Source organism: Nicotiana attenuata, chromosome 10 (assembly GCF_001879085.1).
Source record: "Nicotiana attenuata strain UT chromosome 10, NIATTr2, whole genome shotgun sequence".
Classification (NCBI taxonomy): domain Eukaryota; kingdom Viridiplantae; phylum Streptophyta; class Magnoliopsida; order Solanales; family Solanaceae; genus Nicotiana; species Nicotiana attenuata.
Genome location: NC_031998.1, coordinates 42,981,673 through 42,996,386, shown reverse-complemented (window position 1 = coordinate 42,996,386; position 14,714 = coordinate 42,981,673). Strand labels below are relative to the sequence as shown.

Here is a 14,714-nt window from a genome sequence, read left to right as displayed (position 1 = left end):
CTTTTTATTTGGTAGAGAAATAGGCAAGATTTGAGGGTTTCACAGCACTGGTCGAGAACAGAAGAGGAAAGAAGAAGAAAAATGCCGTGCCTTAACATTTCGACAAACGTGAATTTGGAGGGAGTTGATACTTCCTCTATTCTTTCTGAAGCTACCTCTTCTGTTGCCAAACTCATCGGCAAACCAGAGGCCGTATGTTCAGTTTACTCCTTTCCTATTTTCATCTAAATTCAATTACAAATGTTAAATTTTAGTACTATTTTACTTTAGATCACTTTTTTTTAGCCTTGAAATGCCTGCACAGTTACATATATACACTGATGTTAACTTATATGTGAGTATTTTATTGGGTGTCGTTCTGTGTGCTTAAGTTACTTGTACACTTTATGTCAAAGTTCCAAATAAAACACTAATATAAAATTACATAAAGAGTACTGTACAACAACATTGCCTCAATCCAAAGCTAGTTGGGGTCGACAATGTAACTCGTCTCAGTTCAGTATTTAAGGTTCTGTAGCACTAGAAATTCTGAGCCGAGGGTCTACCTAAAACAGCCTGTACCCCTTATCAGGTAGGGGTAAGATCGGCGTACCCACTTGCGGGATTACACTGAGTCTTTTGTTGTTGTTGTTGTTGTTGTTGTTGTAGCACTAGAAATTCTCTACATTTCCTATAGATGGACGAATAGACGGCCAATAGTGGACCTAAAGTAAATGTACAAACATAACTAAAATGTAACTCCCAATTAGTTGTTATTGCAACATGAATTTGTTTCCCATTGCAATAGAAAACCCTATGAACCTTATGGAGGTTACTATGTTTTGATATTTTTTTTTATTGGAGATTGATCAAAGTTTTACCTCAATGTACAACCTAGGCTTGTAGGTATGGAAAATACTGTTTTCCCCAAATTGAATGCTCATGGTTTGGCACAATGCGCGTTTGTTAGTTGCTTGAGATCGTTTACCAAATATTTGACTCCAGTTTCATGATTCTTACTCGGGCTAACTTGCCATTTTTTGTTCACTGCACATCTGTCTTACAGAATGAAAATCAAGGATCAGAAAGGGCAACCTTAACATCTTCAATAACTAAAATCATTTGCAATATGCTAAACAATCCTATCTAACTTCTATTATTTAGGATGGAAAGGAAAGAGTAGCTTGGAAACATGAGTAACATAGATTAGTTTGACTAATGCACTATATTTCTTGTTCATTCCTTTCCTCTCAGTTCTATCCTTCAAATCAATCAACCCTATTATGTATTTGACTGACAATGAACTTCAAGAGCGGAAGAGCCCCTAAAATTGAGAGGAGAAAAGTGTGTTGTTACCGAGAAAAATTGTTGGTAGATGCGAGGCCAAGAATAAGCATTGAAATGTTAGGTATTGAGCGAGGAGGGCAAAGGAGCTGTTTTGATGGTGTTTCTCAAAGCTAGTTTTACGAGAGAATCAGTCTCTGGCTTTTGATGAATTCTTAAATCTAACTAAGTAGAAAGTGATGACCTATTTGTATCAAATGCTTTCGTTGATGAATACTTAAGTAAGTAGCTTCACTCTATGGATTTTGCCTTGTACTATCTATACAGAAGCTCAATTGACATGTTTTAATGGCATTTTCTGTTTTGGATGGTTTCTCTGTAGTACATTAAGATTGCTTTCATTGTGCAGTATGTCATGATTGTGTTGAAGGGATCTGTTCCCATGTCTTTTGGGGGTACAGAACAACCAGCTGCCTATGGTGAGTTGGTCTCCATTGGGGGCTTAAATGCTGATGTTAACAAGAAGCTCAGTGCTGCAATTGCCGCCATACTTGAGACCAAACTGTCCATCCCCAAATCTCGATTTTTCCTGAAATTCTATGATACTAAGGTAATGTGCTTGGCTTCTTAATATTTCGAGTATGGGTAAATTCCCTGCATCGCTCTCATTGCATTCTTCCTTTTGTTTAGGCCCACCAAAGTCAAGAATATGCACAATGTCTGCATGCTTTACACCAGTGCTAGATCATGTAATTAAACTTTTCACTGTCTAAGAACACGAGGAGAAGTTTTATACTTTTCTGATTCCTTAAATATTTGTGAATATAATGTTCTACTTTAGGGGTTGTTGGTCATATAGTATGTTGTCCTTTTAAGTCTGACAAAACCGATGACTCCTGCTCTTTTTTGCAGGGTTCCTTCTTTGGCTGGAATGGATCTACCTTCTGAATTTCTATTTCACAATTGGTCATCTTTGAGCCACTTATGAACTGTATGTATGTGCTTGGATCTGTATTTGCCAAGTAACTTGATACTATATCTTTTCTTGTTACTACTTGGAATGATGAATGTCTGGTCCTTGTTGTGACCGATGGAATTATCCTGCTTCTAAGCCCTATATTTGATCTTGGAAACGTTGTCTTGAATAGAAGTTTCGAGCTATCAGCACTCTTATGCTGACATGATATCGTTAAAGGAATAAGTTGTTTCTTGGAAATATAGCAACTCATGTTGTCATCGCTGAGATTATTTTGTTCATCGTGTAAGATGCTCACATGTGTGCATGTTCTTGTTTCATCCGTATTTTCTCATTTCTCTGCCCTATTTTGTTGCATGCCTACCGAAAATTGCCTTTCTTATCCTCTTACGTTTGTCATGAAGGCTTCATAATTTGCTTTTTAAACTATGACTCAATCATTAGCAGATTTGTTTCACACATTTCACGAACTTGGTATTGTGCTATTTCTTGTTAGCTTCGTCTTTCAATCCTCTTAAGGGTGATATGACAGGCGCATTCATTTATCTCATGATGATTTATTAGCTCTAATTGTCGAAGTATCTTTTGTTGTTTGTTTTTTCTTTATATCTTTTGCAAAGAGATGTCAAATCAGACTTCGAAGTCTTAGGACGGTCTAAATCTTCTCAAAGTCCAATATGTTGATTACTTGGGTAATTTTCAACTAATTATAACTTTTTGCTGAGCAGGGAGATTATTCGATGTTACACATAATTTAAGCTCCCTTATTCCGTCTTTGCACAAATTATTTTAGTTGTATTTGACAATAGTGCTAAATCCTTTTGCTTTAGGAACGCTGAAGTTTGCAGCTTCACGTTTGTGCACTATGGTTAACGTTGTTTTGTGAAAGTGCGAAGTTTTACTAAACCATAAAGTAACAAGGAATACTACTACAACAACAACATACCCAGTATAATCCCACATAGTGAGGTCTGGGGAGGGTAGTGTGTACGCAGATCTTACCCCTACCTTGTGGAGGTAGAGAGGCGGTTTCTAATAGACCCTCGGTTCAGGCGAGCATAGGTACCATAATAATAGCAAGAAAACAAGACGGACAATACCGAAAAATCATGTAAAAGTAGCATACATAATAAGATAATAAGATAATCGAAATGAAAAAAAAAAAAAAAACTCATTAAGCCTACTACCAACCAAATGCGAGAGTACGTATTAACACTATCGGTATGAATAATCTAGACTACCTAACCTACTATCCTAATATTCGACCTCTACACTTTCCTATTACGGGTCGTGTCCTCGGTATGAATAATCTAGACTACCTAACCTACTATCCTAATCTTCGACCTTCATACTTTCCTATTACGGGTCATTGTCCTCGGTCACTGAAGGAAAAAGCTTTCATATACTGTATGTTTGCACAAAATTATATTCTTGTACTTGTCCTGTAATTGTTTCCGGGACCGAGGTAGTAGTAATATGTGCTTAATAAAATAAATCAAATCGATGTCCCGTATTAATCCAAAAATAACTAAAATCTTTCTGATGTTTATTATTAAAGCAAATGATTAAATCGTTTTTCTTCCACCCAGATTTTGTAATCAAAACAACTTACACTACGTCCACCTCTAAATTTCCTGTCAAAATTAAAAAATAAAGAAAAAGAAAAATCGTATGCTATATAAATGAGAAAACCGGTGAATAAGAAATTCAGAGATCAACTGAGAGATCCACCGACGAAAATTGGATCTCCTTTCTCTATCAGTCAACCTCTCTAACCGTACAAATCAAGCAAATCCCCAATTTCCCTATAAATCAATTCACCAAATAATCTTCTAATTTCTCTTTGCATTTCCAATTTCTTCTCAACAATGGCCGCAGCCGCTTCATCGCCAGCAGTTCTTCCAATTTCCAACCCTCAAACCACCACCAACACCCAACAAACCACCACCGGCGTGGGTCCCACACCTGCTCTCCGATCCTTCATCAACCGCATTTCCGAGACTATCCAAGGTGGTCTTTCCAATCGCCGTCCATGGTCTGAACTCGTTGATCGTTCGGCCTTCTCCAAACCCGAATCCGTTTCCGATGCTACCCTCCGTATCCGCAAAAACTATTCCTATTTCCGTACCAATTACCTTTCCCTCATTGCCGTTGTTCTCGCCTTTTCCCTAATCACAAACCCATTTTCCCTTTTTCTTCTCGCCGGTCTCCTTGCTGCTTGGCTTTTCCTCTACCTTTTCCGGCCGTCGGATCCGCCTTTGGTTTTATTCGGTCGGCAGTTTTCTGAACGTGAGACGCTTGGGGTTCTTATTGTTTCTACGGTTGTTGTGATCTTTCTAACCAGTGTTGGATCGGTCCTTGTTTCAGCTTTGATGATTGGTGTTGCTATTGTGTGTACCCATGCTGCTTTTAGGGCTCCGGAAGATCTTTTCCTTGACGAGCAAGAGTCTCCGGCCACTGGGTTCCTCTCATTCTTGTCCGGCGCTGCCGCTTCCTCCGCCGCTGGCCCAGCTGTTGCTGCTAGGGTTTGAGGTGCACGACGTCGTATTGGTGTCCAAAGAGATTGATAGCGGTTCTGTTGGGGTAATTTCGTGTTTGTTTTTTAAAGGTTTTGGAGTTTTAGTAGATAAAGGGAACGATCAATATGAGATGAGAATATATTACGAATAGGATTTTACTTTGATTGTTCTTAATGTTTTTGTTTAAAAAAAATTGGAAATGTATAATAGGGGGCAATCTGTTGGGGATTTTGTTTCTGTAATTTGTTATACGAAATGATGTTAAATCATTCAGATTAATTCATTTCTTATTGTTTGTTTAGAATACATTATTTTTATTTGTAGACATGCCTCGGTTGAGTAACCCGATCTGGAATTGGAGGTCGTAATGAGCATTTTGACATATAATAAAAAATTAAATACGTTTAAATTACGTACTCCCTCTGTGAAAATGGCACGAAGTTTAAGAAAAGAAAGAAGATTTTTGAACTTGTGGTGTAAAATGAGACATATATATTTTGTGAGATTATAAATCATTGCAAAAAGGTAAATTATTTTCAAATAGGGAAAGTGGTCATTCTTTTTGGCACGGACTAAAAAGGAAATAGGTTCACATAAATTGAAACGGAAGAAGTAATAGTTTAAAAAAATATTTAAAATTATGGTAAAAACAATTTGAGCTGTGAGCTTGGGTAATGGTTCATAGACCATTTCCATAAAAAGCCCTCTATGAGCGCTAAGTAGGGGTGTAGCTAGGTGAGCGGAAGGGATTCCAACACCTTTCATTGAAAATTACCCAGGTTATTTTTTTTTTATGTATATATATTAGGTGTTGAATTTTCTTAGCTTATTTGCGTATTTACTTTTTCAAATTTTTAAATCCTCTTGATAAAAAATCCTGCTTTCGCCACGGGCTCTAAGATCCTCACTTAAGAATAGCTATTGTAGGCTATTATAAGAAATGATAAACCCGATTAGTCTTCAATGTTTATCCTAGTATTTTTTGGTTCATCCTAGTTATTGTGTGTGCAAATGGTGAACCCTTCTAATCTTGGGCATGCCAAACAACATACACTTTCTATAGAAAGTGAATGCCAATTCCCCATTTACAAACTTGAATGTTTTACTTTCTTGAAGAAAATATGCTAGCCACATGCTAGATGTAAACTAAGTTTTTGACTATCAATTCTTGAATTTAATTTGGTGCTCTTAAAGTTTCTCCTAGACTCGAAATATTGGATGCATGTATACGTGTCTTCGTGAGACAAATTATGTAATCGGGAAAATTTACAAGATGTATGATTCCTCTTTGATCCCTTTGTTGGAGCTATTGTTCCTTTGGTGACTCGAACCCACAATCCTGAAATTGTAGGTGGGAAGTGCCGACCATCGCACTTCATATGAGTACTTAGGAAACTCTCCCAATCATCTTAAGAAACATTAGCTAAGAACTACAAACTTAGGCCATGTATTCTGTTGATATCTCGTATTTGTTCAATATTTCCCTTGGTAAGTGTCCCCTAGTTCTCAACCGAGTCTTCAAGATGAGTGGCCAGGATCAATATTGATCAGTCTGATTTATATATGGGCAAGACCTTTCCAGTTTCTGTATACTTAATAGTCAAGCACATAAAAAACTTTTTCTTTTTTTCTGAGGTTAGGTTGAAACATAGATATCAGAAGCATTTGGATACAGTGGTGCGAATACTATAAACGTTGAAACTGTTGGCTTTGCCATTAAGAATTGCTCGTTCATAAGTTATAATTTGACTTGTAAAGATCAACTCTATCTGTCCTGCTTTTTCAACTCCAAAATGTCTGAACAAGTAATAATTCGACATAAAAATGGAGTAAATACGTAATCGCTGCTGCAAATCTTTGTATAAGCGGTGTCGGCCTGTCATTACCATTTACCGATAGCTAATGTTTTCTTCCAATTATATATTTTCCAATTTTTTAGAAAAATATTACTCTATTTATATAGGAGTATATGTTATTGTGAATTTTCAACCAAATGAAGTGAAGCGTCTGTGCCGATGGATGAGATAATTTTATCCATGGTCATTGAGTTTTTGTGTTTGTTACCCAAAAGTTACTTTTTTTTTTGTTGCGTAAAAATCATTCTACTTTGTGTTCATCACACAAAAGTCACTTTTCTTTCTTTTGTTACACAAAAATCATTTTACTTTGCTCTAGTTATCACAAAAGTCACATTTTTACTTGAAAAGTCTATTTTGCCCTTGATATTATATAAACTTTCCGATTTATGTAATACCTTCTATATTATATACTATGCAATATATTTTTAACTATGTATTTCATTTATAATAAAATAACTTAATATTATTTTATTTATTATTTTTATAATATATTCGTATATTTTAATTTTTTTCATAACTTTAATTTTCAAGATATAATAGTAGCGTTATAAAATAATTTTTTTCAGCAATTCTTTTTTCTGAATTTAATTGACCGACCAAAGTTGGTCGGTAATTTCCGACCAACTTTGGTCGGTATGCCCTTCCGACCTTCAAAATACCGACCGCACGTTAATGGTCGTGTTTTGGACGGTTATTGGCCATTACCGAACAACTTTAATCGATTTTTTTGGACAGTTTTTTCCAAATTCTAGCAGTGTAATTTCCCAAATAATCAATTGCCAAGTAAATCCCCAAGAAAATATCCCCAGCTAAATTATTTTCCTTCAGATTAACATATGATTTTTGCCTCATTTTCTTTGTTTGTTTACCTACAAATTTTCTCACGAAAATGACTTGCCGATTTATTTCTCTACTAATATATATTAAAGTTACTGACAAATTTAATAACTCTACTAATATATTTTGAAAATTAACGTTAAGAAAAAATTAATATACGAATATATTATAAAAATAATAAATAAAATAATATTAAGTTATTTTATTTATAAATAAAATACATAGTTAAAAATATATTATATCGTATTTAATATAGAAGGTATTACATAAATATGAAGATTTATATAATATCAAGGGGATAATAGACTTTTCAAGTAAAAATGTGACTTTTGTGATAACTAGAGTAAAGTAAAATAATTTTTATGTACAAAAGAAAAGTGACTTTTGGATAACAATCACAAAAGTTCAATGACCATGGATAAACTTAACTCGCGGGATGGATGTAATATTGATCAGTTACCTTATTATATTACTCTTCCGCCTTTCTTTCTTTGCGCGCAAGAAACAAATAGCCGCAATTTAATTTGTGTTCGTAGTAGAAAATGAAAGATCTCTAATCTGGAAAGAGACAGGAAAAGACAAATTCCGTGGTCGCCAAGTAAAGATAAGGACAGCCAAATCATAAACAAAAACTGTTTTAAGTTTCCTATGTGCCCCAAATTCGCCCACATTCCTTACTAGTAGTTAAATTAAATACTTAATCCCCAAGGAATAATTAATACAATAAATACAATTGATATTAGTATTAATCCAAAAACTAATTATATTTTTTTTCCACCAATTTTTAATTAATTCAACTTTACCTAATCAACGTCAACCTATAAATTTCCTGTCAAATTAACCAAAAAAATACTTAATCCCCAAGGAAAAAAAGTAATATGGTTTATCATTTATTTCTCTTCCTAAATATAGTTAAGATACAATCAGCACACGGTAATACTAAATTACTAAGTACCAAAATAACACGCTATTTATTTATTTGTTTTCCCAAAAATAAATGAAACCCAATTTGACAAGGAATAAAAGGATTTGATAAAGTAAAACTGAACTATATAAATACACCCAAATAAGGAGAAGAACATTCTTGAAACGACAAATATTCCATTGGCAAAGCAAATAACAAGACTTCAAATCAGATATATAAATTAATACCTTTGACGTACATGTCTTCTCACATTCTTCAAAGGTGATTTTCTTCTCTTTCATCTAATTTTAAAAAAAAATAGTAAAACAACTGCCAACTTTATAGTATTCTGCATACAATTCTTGTATTCAATTAATAGCCTTTTTCTAACATAATAATGGCTTTTTGTGCAAACAGGAAACAGAAAAGAAGGCGCAATGGATGTGATTCTCTAGAGGAAATTTTATTAAAGTGGAAAAATCATTATCAGGAGCTTAATTCTAGCATTGAAGATGTACAAGTAAAGAAAAAGAGAAAAATTCCAGTTAAGAGATCAAGAAAAGGTTGTATGCGAGGTAAAGGCGGTCCTGAGAATTCAGGTTGTATATATAGAGGAGTTAGACAAAGGATATGGGGAAAGTGGGTAGCTGAAATTAGAGAACCTGTATATATTAGTGGTCAGTATAAAACTAGCGGTAAACGTCTTTGGCTCGGTACTTTTTCCACATCTGTTGATGCTGCTCTTGCTTATGATGAAGCTGCTAAGGTTATGTATGGTTCTAATGCCATACTTAACTTCCCGAATTATTGTGTACAAAATGACTCGTCGAGTACTTTTACCATTGCCCGAACATCTTCACCTGAATCGACTGATGAATCATCCGTTGATCATGAGGATTCAGGTGCTGAAGATGCCAAGGTTAGAGTTGATCAGTCCACTTTTGCAACATCAGTAGTTACAGCAGATGAAAAGCAACATTCTTCTTGTTGTTGTTTGACTGAGAAATCAGATGTAATGCCAGAGGAGGATTATGAGAACGAGTTAAACGATTCAGGATGCAGTTCTAGAACTGATTGTCAGCCTCCGAATTGTTGTGTTAAAGTTGAGACACCTATAAAGGAAGAAATCGAGAAGGATGAGTTTGTACGTGATAAGGATTTGGAACGCCTGAACTCGTATGAAGTCTCAAATAGTTTGCACATTATGGACAAAGAGACTACAGATGTGAAGCCACAAGATCTGAATATATTGCAAGAACAACCATTGGATTTCAGGTCTACTGAAAACCCGAGTGAAGATTTTTGTAGGCGTTTAGAATACATGGAGCATTGGCTAATGGAAGACGATTGTTCAATCGAAGCAACAAAAGTATCAGACACATATTGTTTGACAGAGAATCGTGATGAAGATTTTCAGAAGTTTTTAGAGGAATCGTTTGATTTCAAGCCAATGATTGTGTCTGCTGAGCTAAACTATGTGAAGAATGAGGAGCAATTTGATTGTACATACAACCAGCAAATTGACCAGCAGACAGATGGAATTATTAGCAACCAAGCTGATTGGAATTCTTTGATTAGTTCGCAACAGGAGGATAATATCAAAGATTTGTCTATCTTTAACTTTGATTTTGATATATAATCCTTTCTTGATGATGTTCATTAATTATTAGAAATTGCTTATCATCGATGTAATTTGTTTTATATAGTCTGGTACACTAGAGATTAGAAAGTTTATAGGTTATTTTGTAAGCAGAAAGTCAGCCTTGTATTCGCCACATATATAGTCTATCGTTCTTCATAGAATTCAAAACGGAAAAAAGGAGGTTTTGATGTTCTAATCCTCTATTCTAAACCTCTTACTGTTTGTTTTTGATAACCTTGTTGTTGAACTGCCAAAAAGAAAGGACGTCTTGCTGGTTTTCTGCTCATCATTCTTGTTATAGGCGGGAGCCTATTTTTTGTGTGCATATTCTTGTTTGGCAGAGGCCAAACAAGTACACATATTATCGAGATATGCAATTGGTCATCAAAGGAAAGAGACGCAGGGGTTGGGTGAAGTACAGAGCATATGTGTGTCATCCAGGCTTATGGGTTACTATCGTAATTTTAGATTAATATGTAATAATAACTGGGTTCATAGTTAGATATTTACAAATATTTAGTGAATTTCTTAATATACAATATTTGTAAACAAGTGCAGAAGCTAGTATATTACTTTGAGACAAATTGAACAACACATAACAATGACTCTAAGAAGTGGTAATAACGCACAGATGATCAAGATGGCTCATATACTAGAGCATTAGACCACCTCTTCCTGACTCGGAAAGATGGAAACTGTCATCTATCAACATTGAGTAATCCTTTGACTTGCCTTGGCATTATCTTGAAGTAGTTATAAATGTGAGTTTCCTCGGGCTGGTGGCTTAAATCTAAGTTGCTTCGACATGGCAGTTTGGGTGCCGCACCGATGTTGTTATGGGATTTGTATCAGATCTGGTCACGATACGATTCAATTTAATTCCCGAAATCAGAACCAAAACTAGCGTAAATTTGAAAAAAAATAGCATACGTTTATCTAGCAAATCAATCCTTTACTTATCTACAACTTAAAAATAAAAAGAAAAATCTACACTTTACAAGCTATATGTAAGTATTCTACAAAATTTCTCATAATTTAGATATATCTTTATATTTTTATATTTTTGAATTATTTTTAGCCAGATCCCCGAACCCGAATCGGTATCCCCCAATCTTAGAATTTACATCTCGAATGATCCGACATCTAGATCTGCATTTGTGCCGGATACTCGCACCCGTTAGGTTTAAAGAGGCCATTCTGTCCGCAACCTGATTAGCCTCACGTAAACAATGTCTAGTGAAAAAACAATGTCTATTAAACTGATAGAGGCGGCCCGCTGCTTAACCCCTAAGCCTTGAAAGCAGTTGCTCAAAAATTTGAGTACTTTGCATTTTGAGAAACAATAACAATAAAATTCAAATAAATTATATAAAGATTCTAATACTATTCCTATTAAACAAAGACTCTTTTTAACTTCCGCTTTAGGCCACATATTTTATTGAGCCGCCTTTGACTACTAACTAACTATATTGGTGGTATATAAAAGCTATACATTGTATGCGTATATCATTGAAAGAACAGTCACATGTACCAATAGAGAGCATGAAGAAAGAAGCCATGAAACTCAGGATGGATAGCGCAACGGATCGCAGTTTTAAGCTCATGAAGATAGTCTCTCCATGGTGCTATCCCTCCTGAGCTTCACAGATTTCCCATGCAATTTCCACATAACCGCCATAGTTTTTTCAATATATAATGAGTGAAAGAAAAATGAAAAGAAAAAGGCAGAAGTAAGGACTAAAGATATACTAATGGATGGCTGGGTAGTGTTGAAGAAGGAGGTCTATTTATAGTAGCTAAAGTAACATGGGAATTTGACTAAGTTTTTACACAACGTGTGTACGAAATTAAGCATTTGTCTCTATATTGGTGCTTTGACTGATTGTCGATTTTTCTTTTGTTCATTATTGTAATATTTATTTGGAAAATCAATACTTAAATAGTTAAGTGCTCTGCCGACTACGTTACTCAAACTACCTTCCAATTTTGAAATAGGTCGCGAGGTACGGTCTAAATTGAAAATTGCGAATTTTTTCTTGCTTTACAAATGGCTGTATAGAATTTCGATATTACAACTTCGTCTTACTTGACAAATTTTCCAAAATTTACGTCGTCATTGACACACGAATAGCGAAATTTCTTGAGTTTTTTAGCCAAAAATATCCGTAACTATACCCAAACTTGAATTACATCCTTAGAGTTATTCTTGTGAAAAAAAATATCCTTAAAATATTCAAAAATTAGCAAGTTACGTCCTACTATTAGAATTGATGGTGCCAAAATGGATAAAGAAAACAATTATATATCGTGAAACATTGTGTTTGGATGATCATATAGGAATTGAGTCATTCGAGCCTTTGGAGGAGCCAACGAACAAGGTGCTTACATTCTGGAATTTATTGTGCCAGAGAGAATGAATTACATACCTCTGAAGGCCAAGAAGTGTAAAATGCGAAATTAGTTACTTGGCCTAATTACATTTATCCCACCACCTCGCGAGCATAACAAAAAGCTTGAAGCTAAATTGGGGGCTCAATTCATAATTTCGAGGTGGAGGCAAAAAGTGGTTCAATTCGTGCCGCGATGTTAAACCAGGCGCTTGTTGGGAGACAACCAAACTTTACTGCTTTCTTTTATTTTTATTATATTATTTTTATAGTGTCTGTTTTTATTTTGTAGAATTATAAGCATAAAGCAAAACCATTGGAAGAGTGCAAAAGCGAGCTAGATGGTGAGAACTAAGTGTGGGGTGCCCGCACAAAGGACCATGCCTGGGGAAGTCTGAGTACCTCGTGAGCCGTGATTGCTTCGACCTTTAGCCTTTCAGGGAGTTTCTTGTCCACCCTCTTAATTGTTTTGCTTTATTTGCGCATTGCGGACACTGCACTCTTTTAAGTGTGGAGTGGGAGAATTCCTCTAGATATTTACTAGCGGTATGTTAGAAAAATATTAACTTCTTCTTTTGATTTTAGCTTCTTATTTTTGTTCTCGTAGTGTAATATTTTAGTAGCTTAATTATTTTTCTTAAACGTGAAAAATAAGAAGAAAAAAAAAGTAGAAAAATTGAATTTTTCCCGACGATGAAACTCCTAGACAGTTTTCTTGAGGGATTAAAGTCTAACAAAAAAAACATGTCTTTTAGTTTTCTGTAGATAGTAATAAACCCCTGTTGGTTTTCTTTGTGCCTCGGTTCTTTTTCATGGGATGTAGTTTGAACCGGGTCGTAGCTTTTTAATTTTGAGTAAGGTAGTAGTTTTTTGTATTTTTTGTAGAAAGGACTTATGAATAAATGGAGGAAGAAAGATGAGATTCCTAGGCGTCCAATGACTTGTTTGATAGTAGCATATTTAGGGCTTGGCAGGTGTAGTATCTTCCCTATATTTTGAAATTGATCATGATGTCTTTATAAATTGGATTGCATGTCTCCTGACGCTTATGTCTCGTATTCTTGACTTATTTCACTTTGTGCTTAATGCTTAATATCTTGTGGCTCTGTGAATACTTGCATTAGTTTGAGAGTCGGAATGAGACCGTCTTTAGTGAGTCATGTGCCATGTGTGAAGTGAGATTTTTGTGTAGTCCATGTCCTTGTACTTGTGTCTAGAACTTGCTTGGTATGTGAGTCGAAGATAAATTTTAGGTGAGACACGGTTTGAAAAATGATTTTAGGCTGTTATTGTTCTTTTTGAGGTTAATGCTGATCACAAATAAAATCTATCCCTAGTTAACCATTTTGATCCTATAGACTTTTATTTGGCACCCACCTTACAAGCCTATATCCTTTTTTGTTCTTAATTGACATTGTTTTGATCTTTTTACCTCTTAAAGCACTTTAATTGTGAAATGAGCGCTAACAGAAGTAAGGAGGAAATTTGGTGGCTTTCGAGTGGAACCAATGAAAGGAAGAAATTTGCACTTGTTTGTAAAAGAATACACCACTAGGGAAAATTATAAAAAAAAAAACTGAAAAAAAAGAGAAGAAAAAATATAGATGAATAAATTGACATCTTGTTCTTGCTAGTGAGTATGAATTCAAGTAGTGCTTAAAGAAAGAGAGAACGTTGTTAGGATGATTTTAGTTGTGATTGAAGAATATGCGCTTAAAGTTAATTATGTGAGATGTTAAAGTGCTTAGGAGGGTTAGCCACTATTCCTAAGTATATCCTATCCGTCACTTAGCCCACATTATAACCATGAAAAAGTCACAGTTGATTTTAGATTGAGCGACCTACATTAGTAGAGATTTACATTAAGGGCAAGCCTATGGTGACAATTGCATGCATGTGACTTCTTTTGTGAGAGTGAGCGATTTTCTTTGATATATACGAGTCCTTAAATATATTTGAGCATTTGATTTGAATGTGTGAATTCAACTTACTCTTTTGTTCTTGTTGTGAGGGCACATGGTTTCATAAGGGATAGATAACGTTATTAGACTTATCTAGGATGTTGGGTGTTCAAGTTATGAGTGCATTGTGACACTGAGTCGGTTTTATAGGCTAGGATTGTTATAAGCATGTCGTCTTTGTTGTAAATATTTTTGAAGAATGACATAAGTTAAGGGAGGTGTAAGTGATTGCATATTCTACAGTTTAATTGTTGCTATCAACCGTGGTCATTGGTGTAGTGTGCTTCAAATGCGTAAATATAAAGTGCTCATGAATAGTGTTTATTGTTGGTTGCTCGAGGACGAGCAAGAACTTAAGTGTGGGGT

The 14,714-nt window shown here is 35.0% G+C and overlaps 3 protein-coding genes across 4 annotated transcripts; all 3 read left to right on the top strand.

The window, feature by feature from the left end:
* LOC109233400 (macrophage migration inhibitory factor homolog) lies at window positions 1–2,518 on the top strand. Of its 2 annotated transcripts, XM_019399259.1 has the most exons (4): window positions 13–192; window positions 1,673–1,873; window positions 1,954–2,012; window positions 2,176–2,518. In XM_019399259.1, the coding sequence occupies exons 1-3, from the start codon at window positions 82–84 to the stop codon at window positions 2,005–2,007; spliced, it is 366 nt and encodes a 121-aa protein (XP_019254804.1). In that variant the 5' UTR covers window positions 13–81; the 3' UTR covers window positions 2,008–2,012; window positions 2,176–2,518. The 2 variants fall into 2 exon arrangements, with proteins under 2 accessions (XP_019254805.1, XP_019254804.1); XM_019399260.1 differs by lacking the exon at window positions 1,954–2,012 and having other exon boundaries at window positions 1–192.
* LOC109233399 (PRA1 family protein B4-like) lies at window positions 3,847–5,064 on the top strand. Its single transcript, XM_019399257.1, has one exon. It carries the CDS (start codon window positions 4,108–4,110, stop codon window positions 4,768–4,770), a length of 663 nt encoding a protein of 220 aa, XP_019254802.1. The 5' UTR covers window positions 3,847–4,107; the 3' UTR covers window positions 4,771–5,064.
* On the top strand, window positions 8,756–9,997 carry LOC109233752. Its single transcript, XM_019399617.1, has one exon. It carries the CDS (start codon window positions 8,756–8,758, stop codon window positions 9,995–9,997), a length of 1,242 nt encoding a protein of 413 aa, XP_019255162.1.

Bases quoted from the DNA above. Each gene is read 5' to 3' on its own strand.
- LOC109233400 (XM_019399259.1), top strand. From the start codon at position 82: ATGCCGTGCCTTAACATTTCGACAAACGTGAATTTGGAGGGAGTTGAT. The intron at 193-1,672 runs GTATGTTCAGTT...TTCATTGTGCAG, and splicing joins TCATCGGCAAACCAGAGGCC to TATGTCATGATTGTGTTGAA. The intron at 1,874-1,953 runs GTAATGTGCTTG...CCTTTTGTTTAG, and splicing joins TGAAATTCTATGATACTAAG to GCCCACCAAAGTCAAGAATA.
- LOC109233399 (XM_019399257.1), top strand. From the start codon at position 4,108: ATGGCCGCAGCCGCTTCATCGCCAGCAGTTCTTCCAATTTCCAACCCT.
- LOC109233752 (XM_019399617.1), top strand. From the start codon at position 8,756: ATGGCTTTTTGTGCAAACAGGAAACAGAAAAGAAGGCGCAATGGATGT.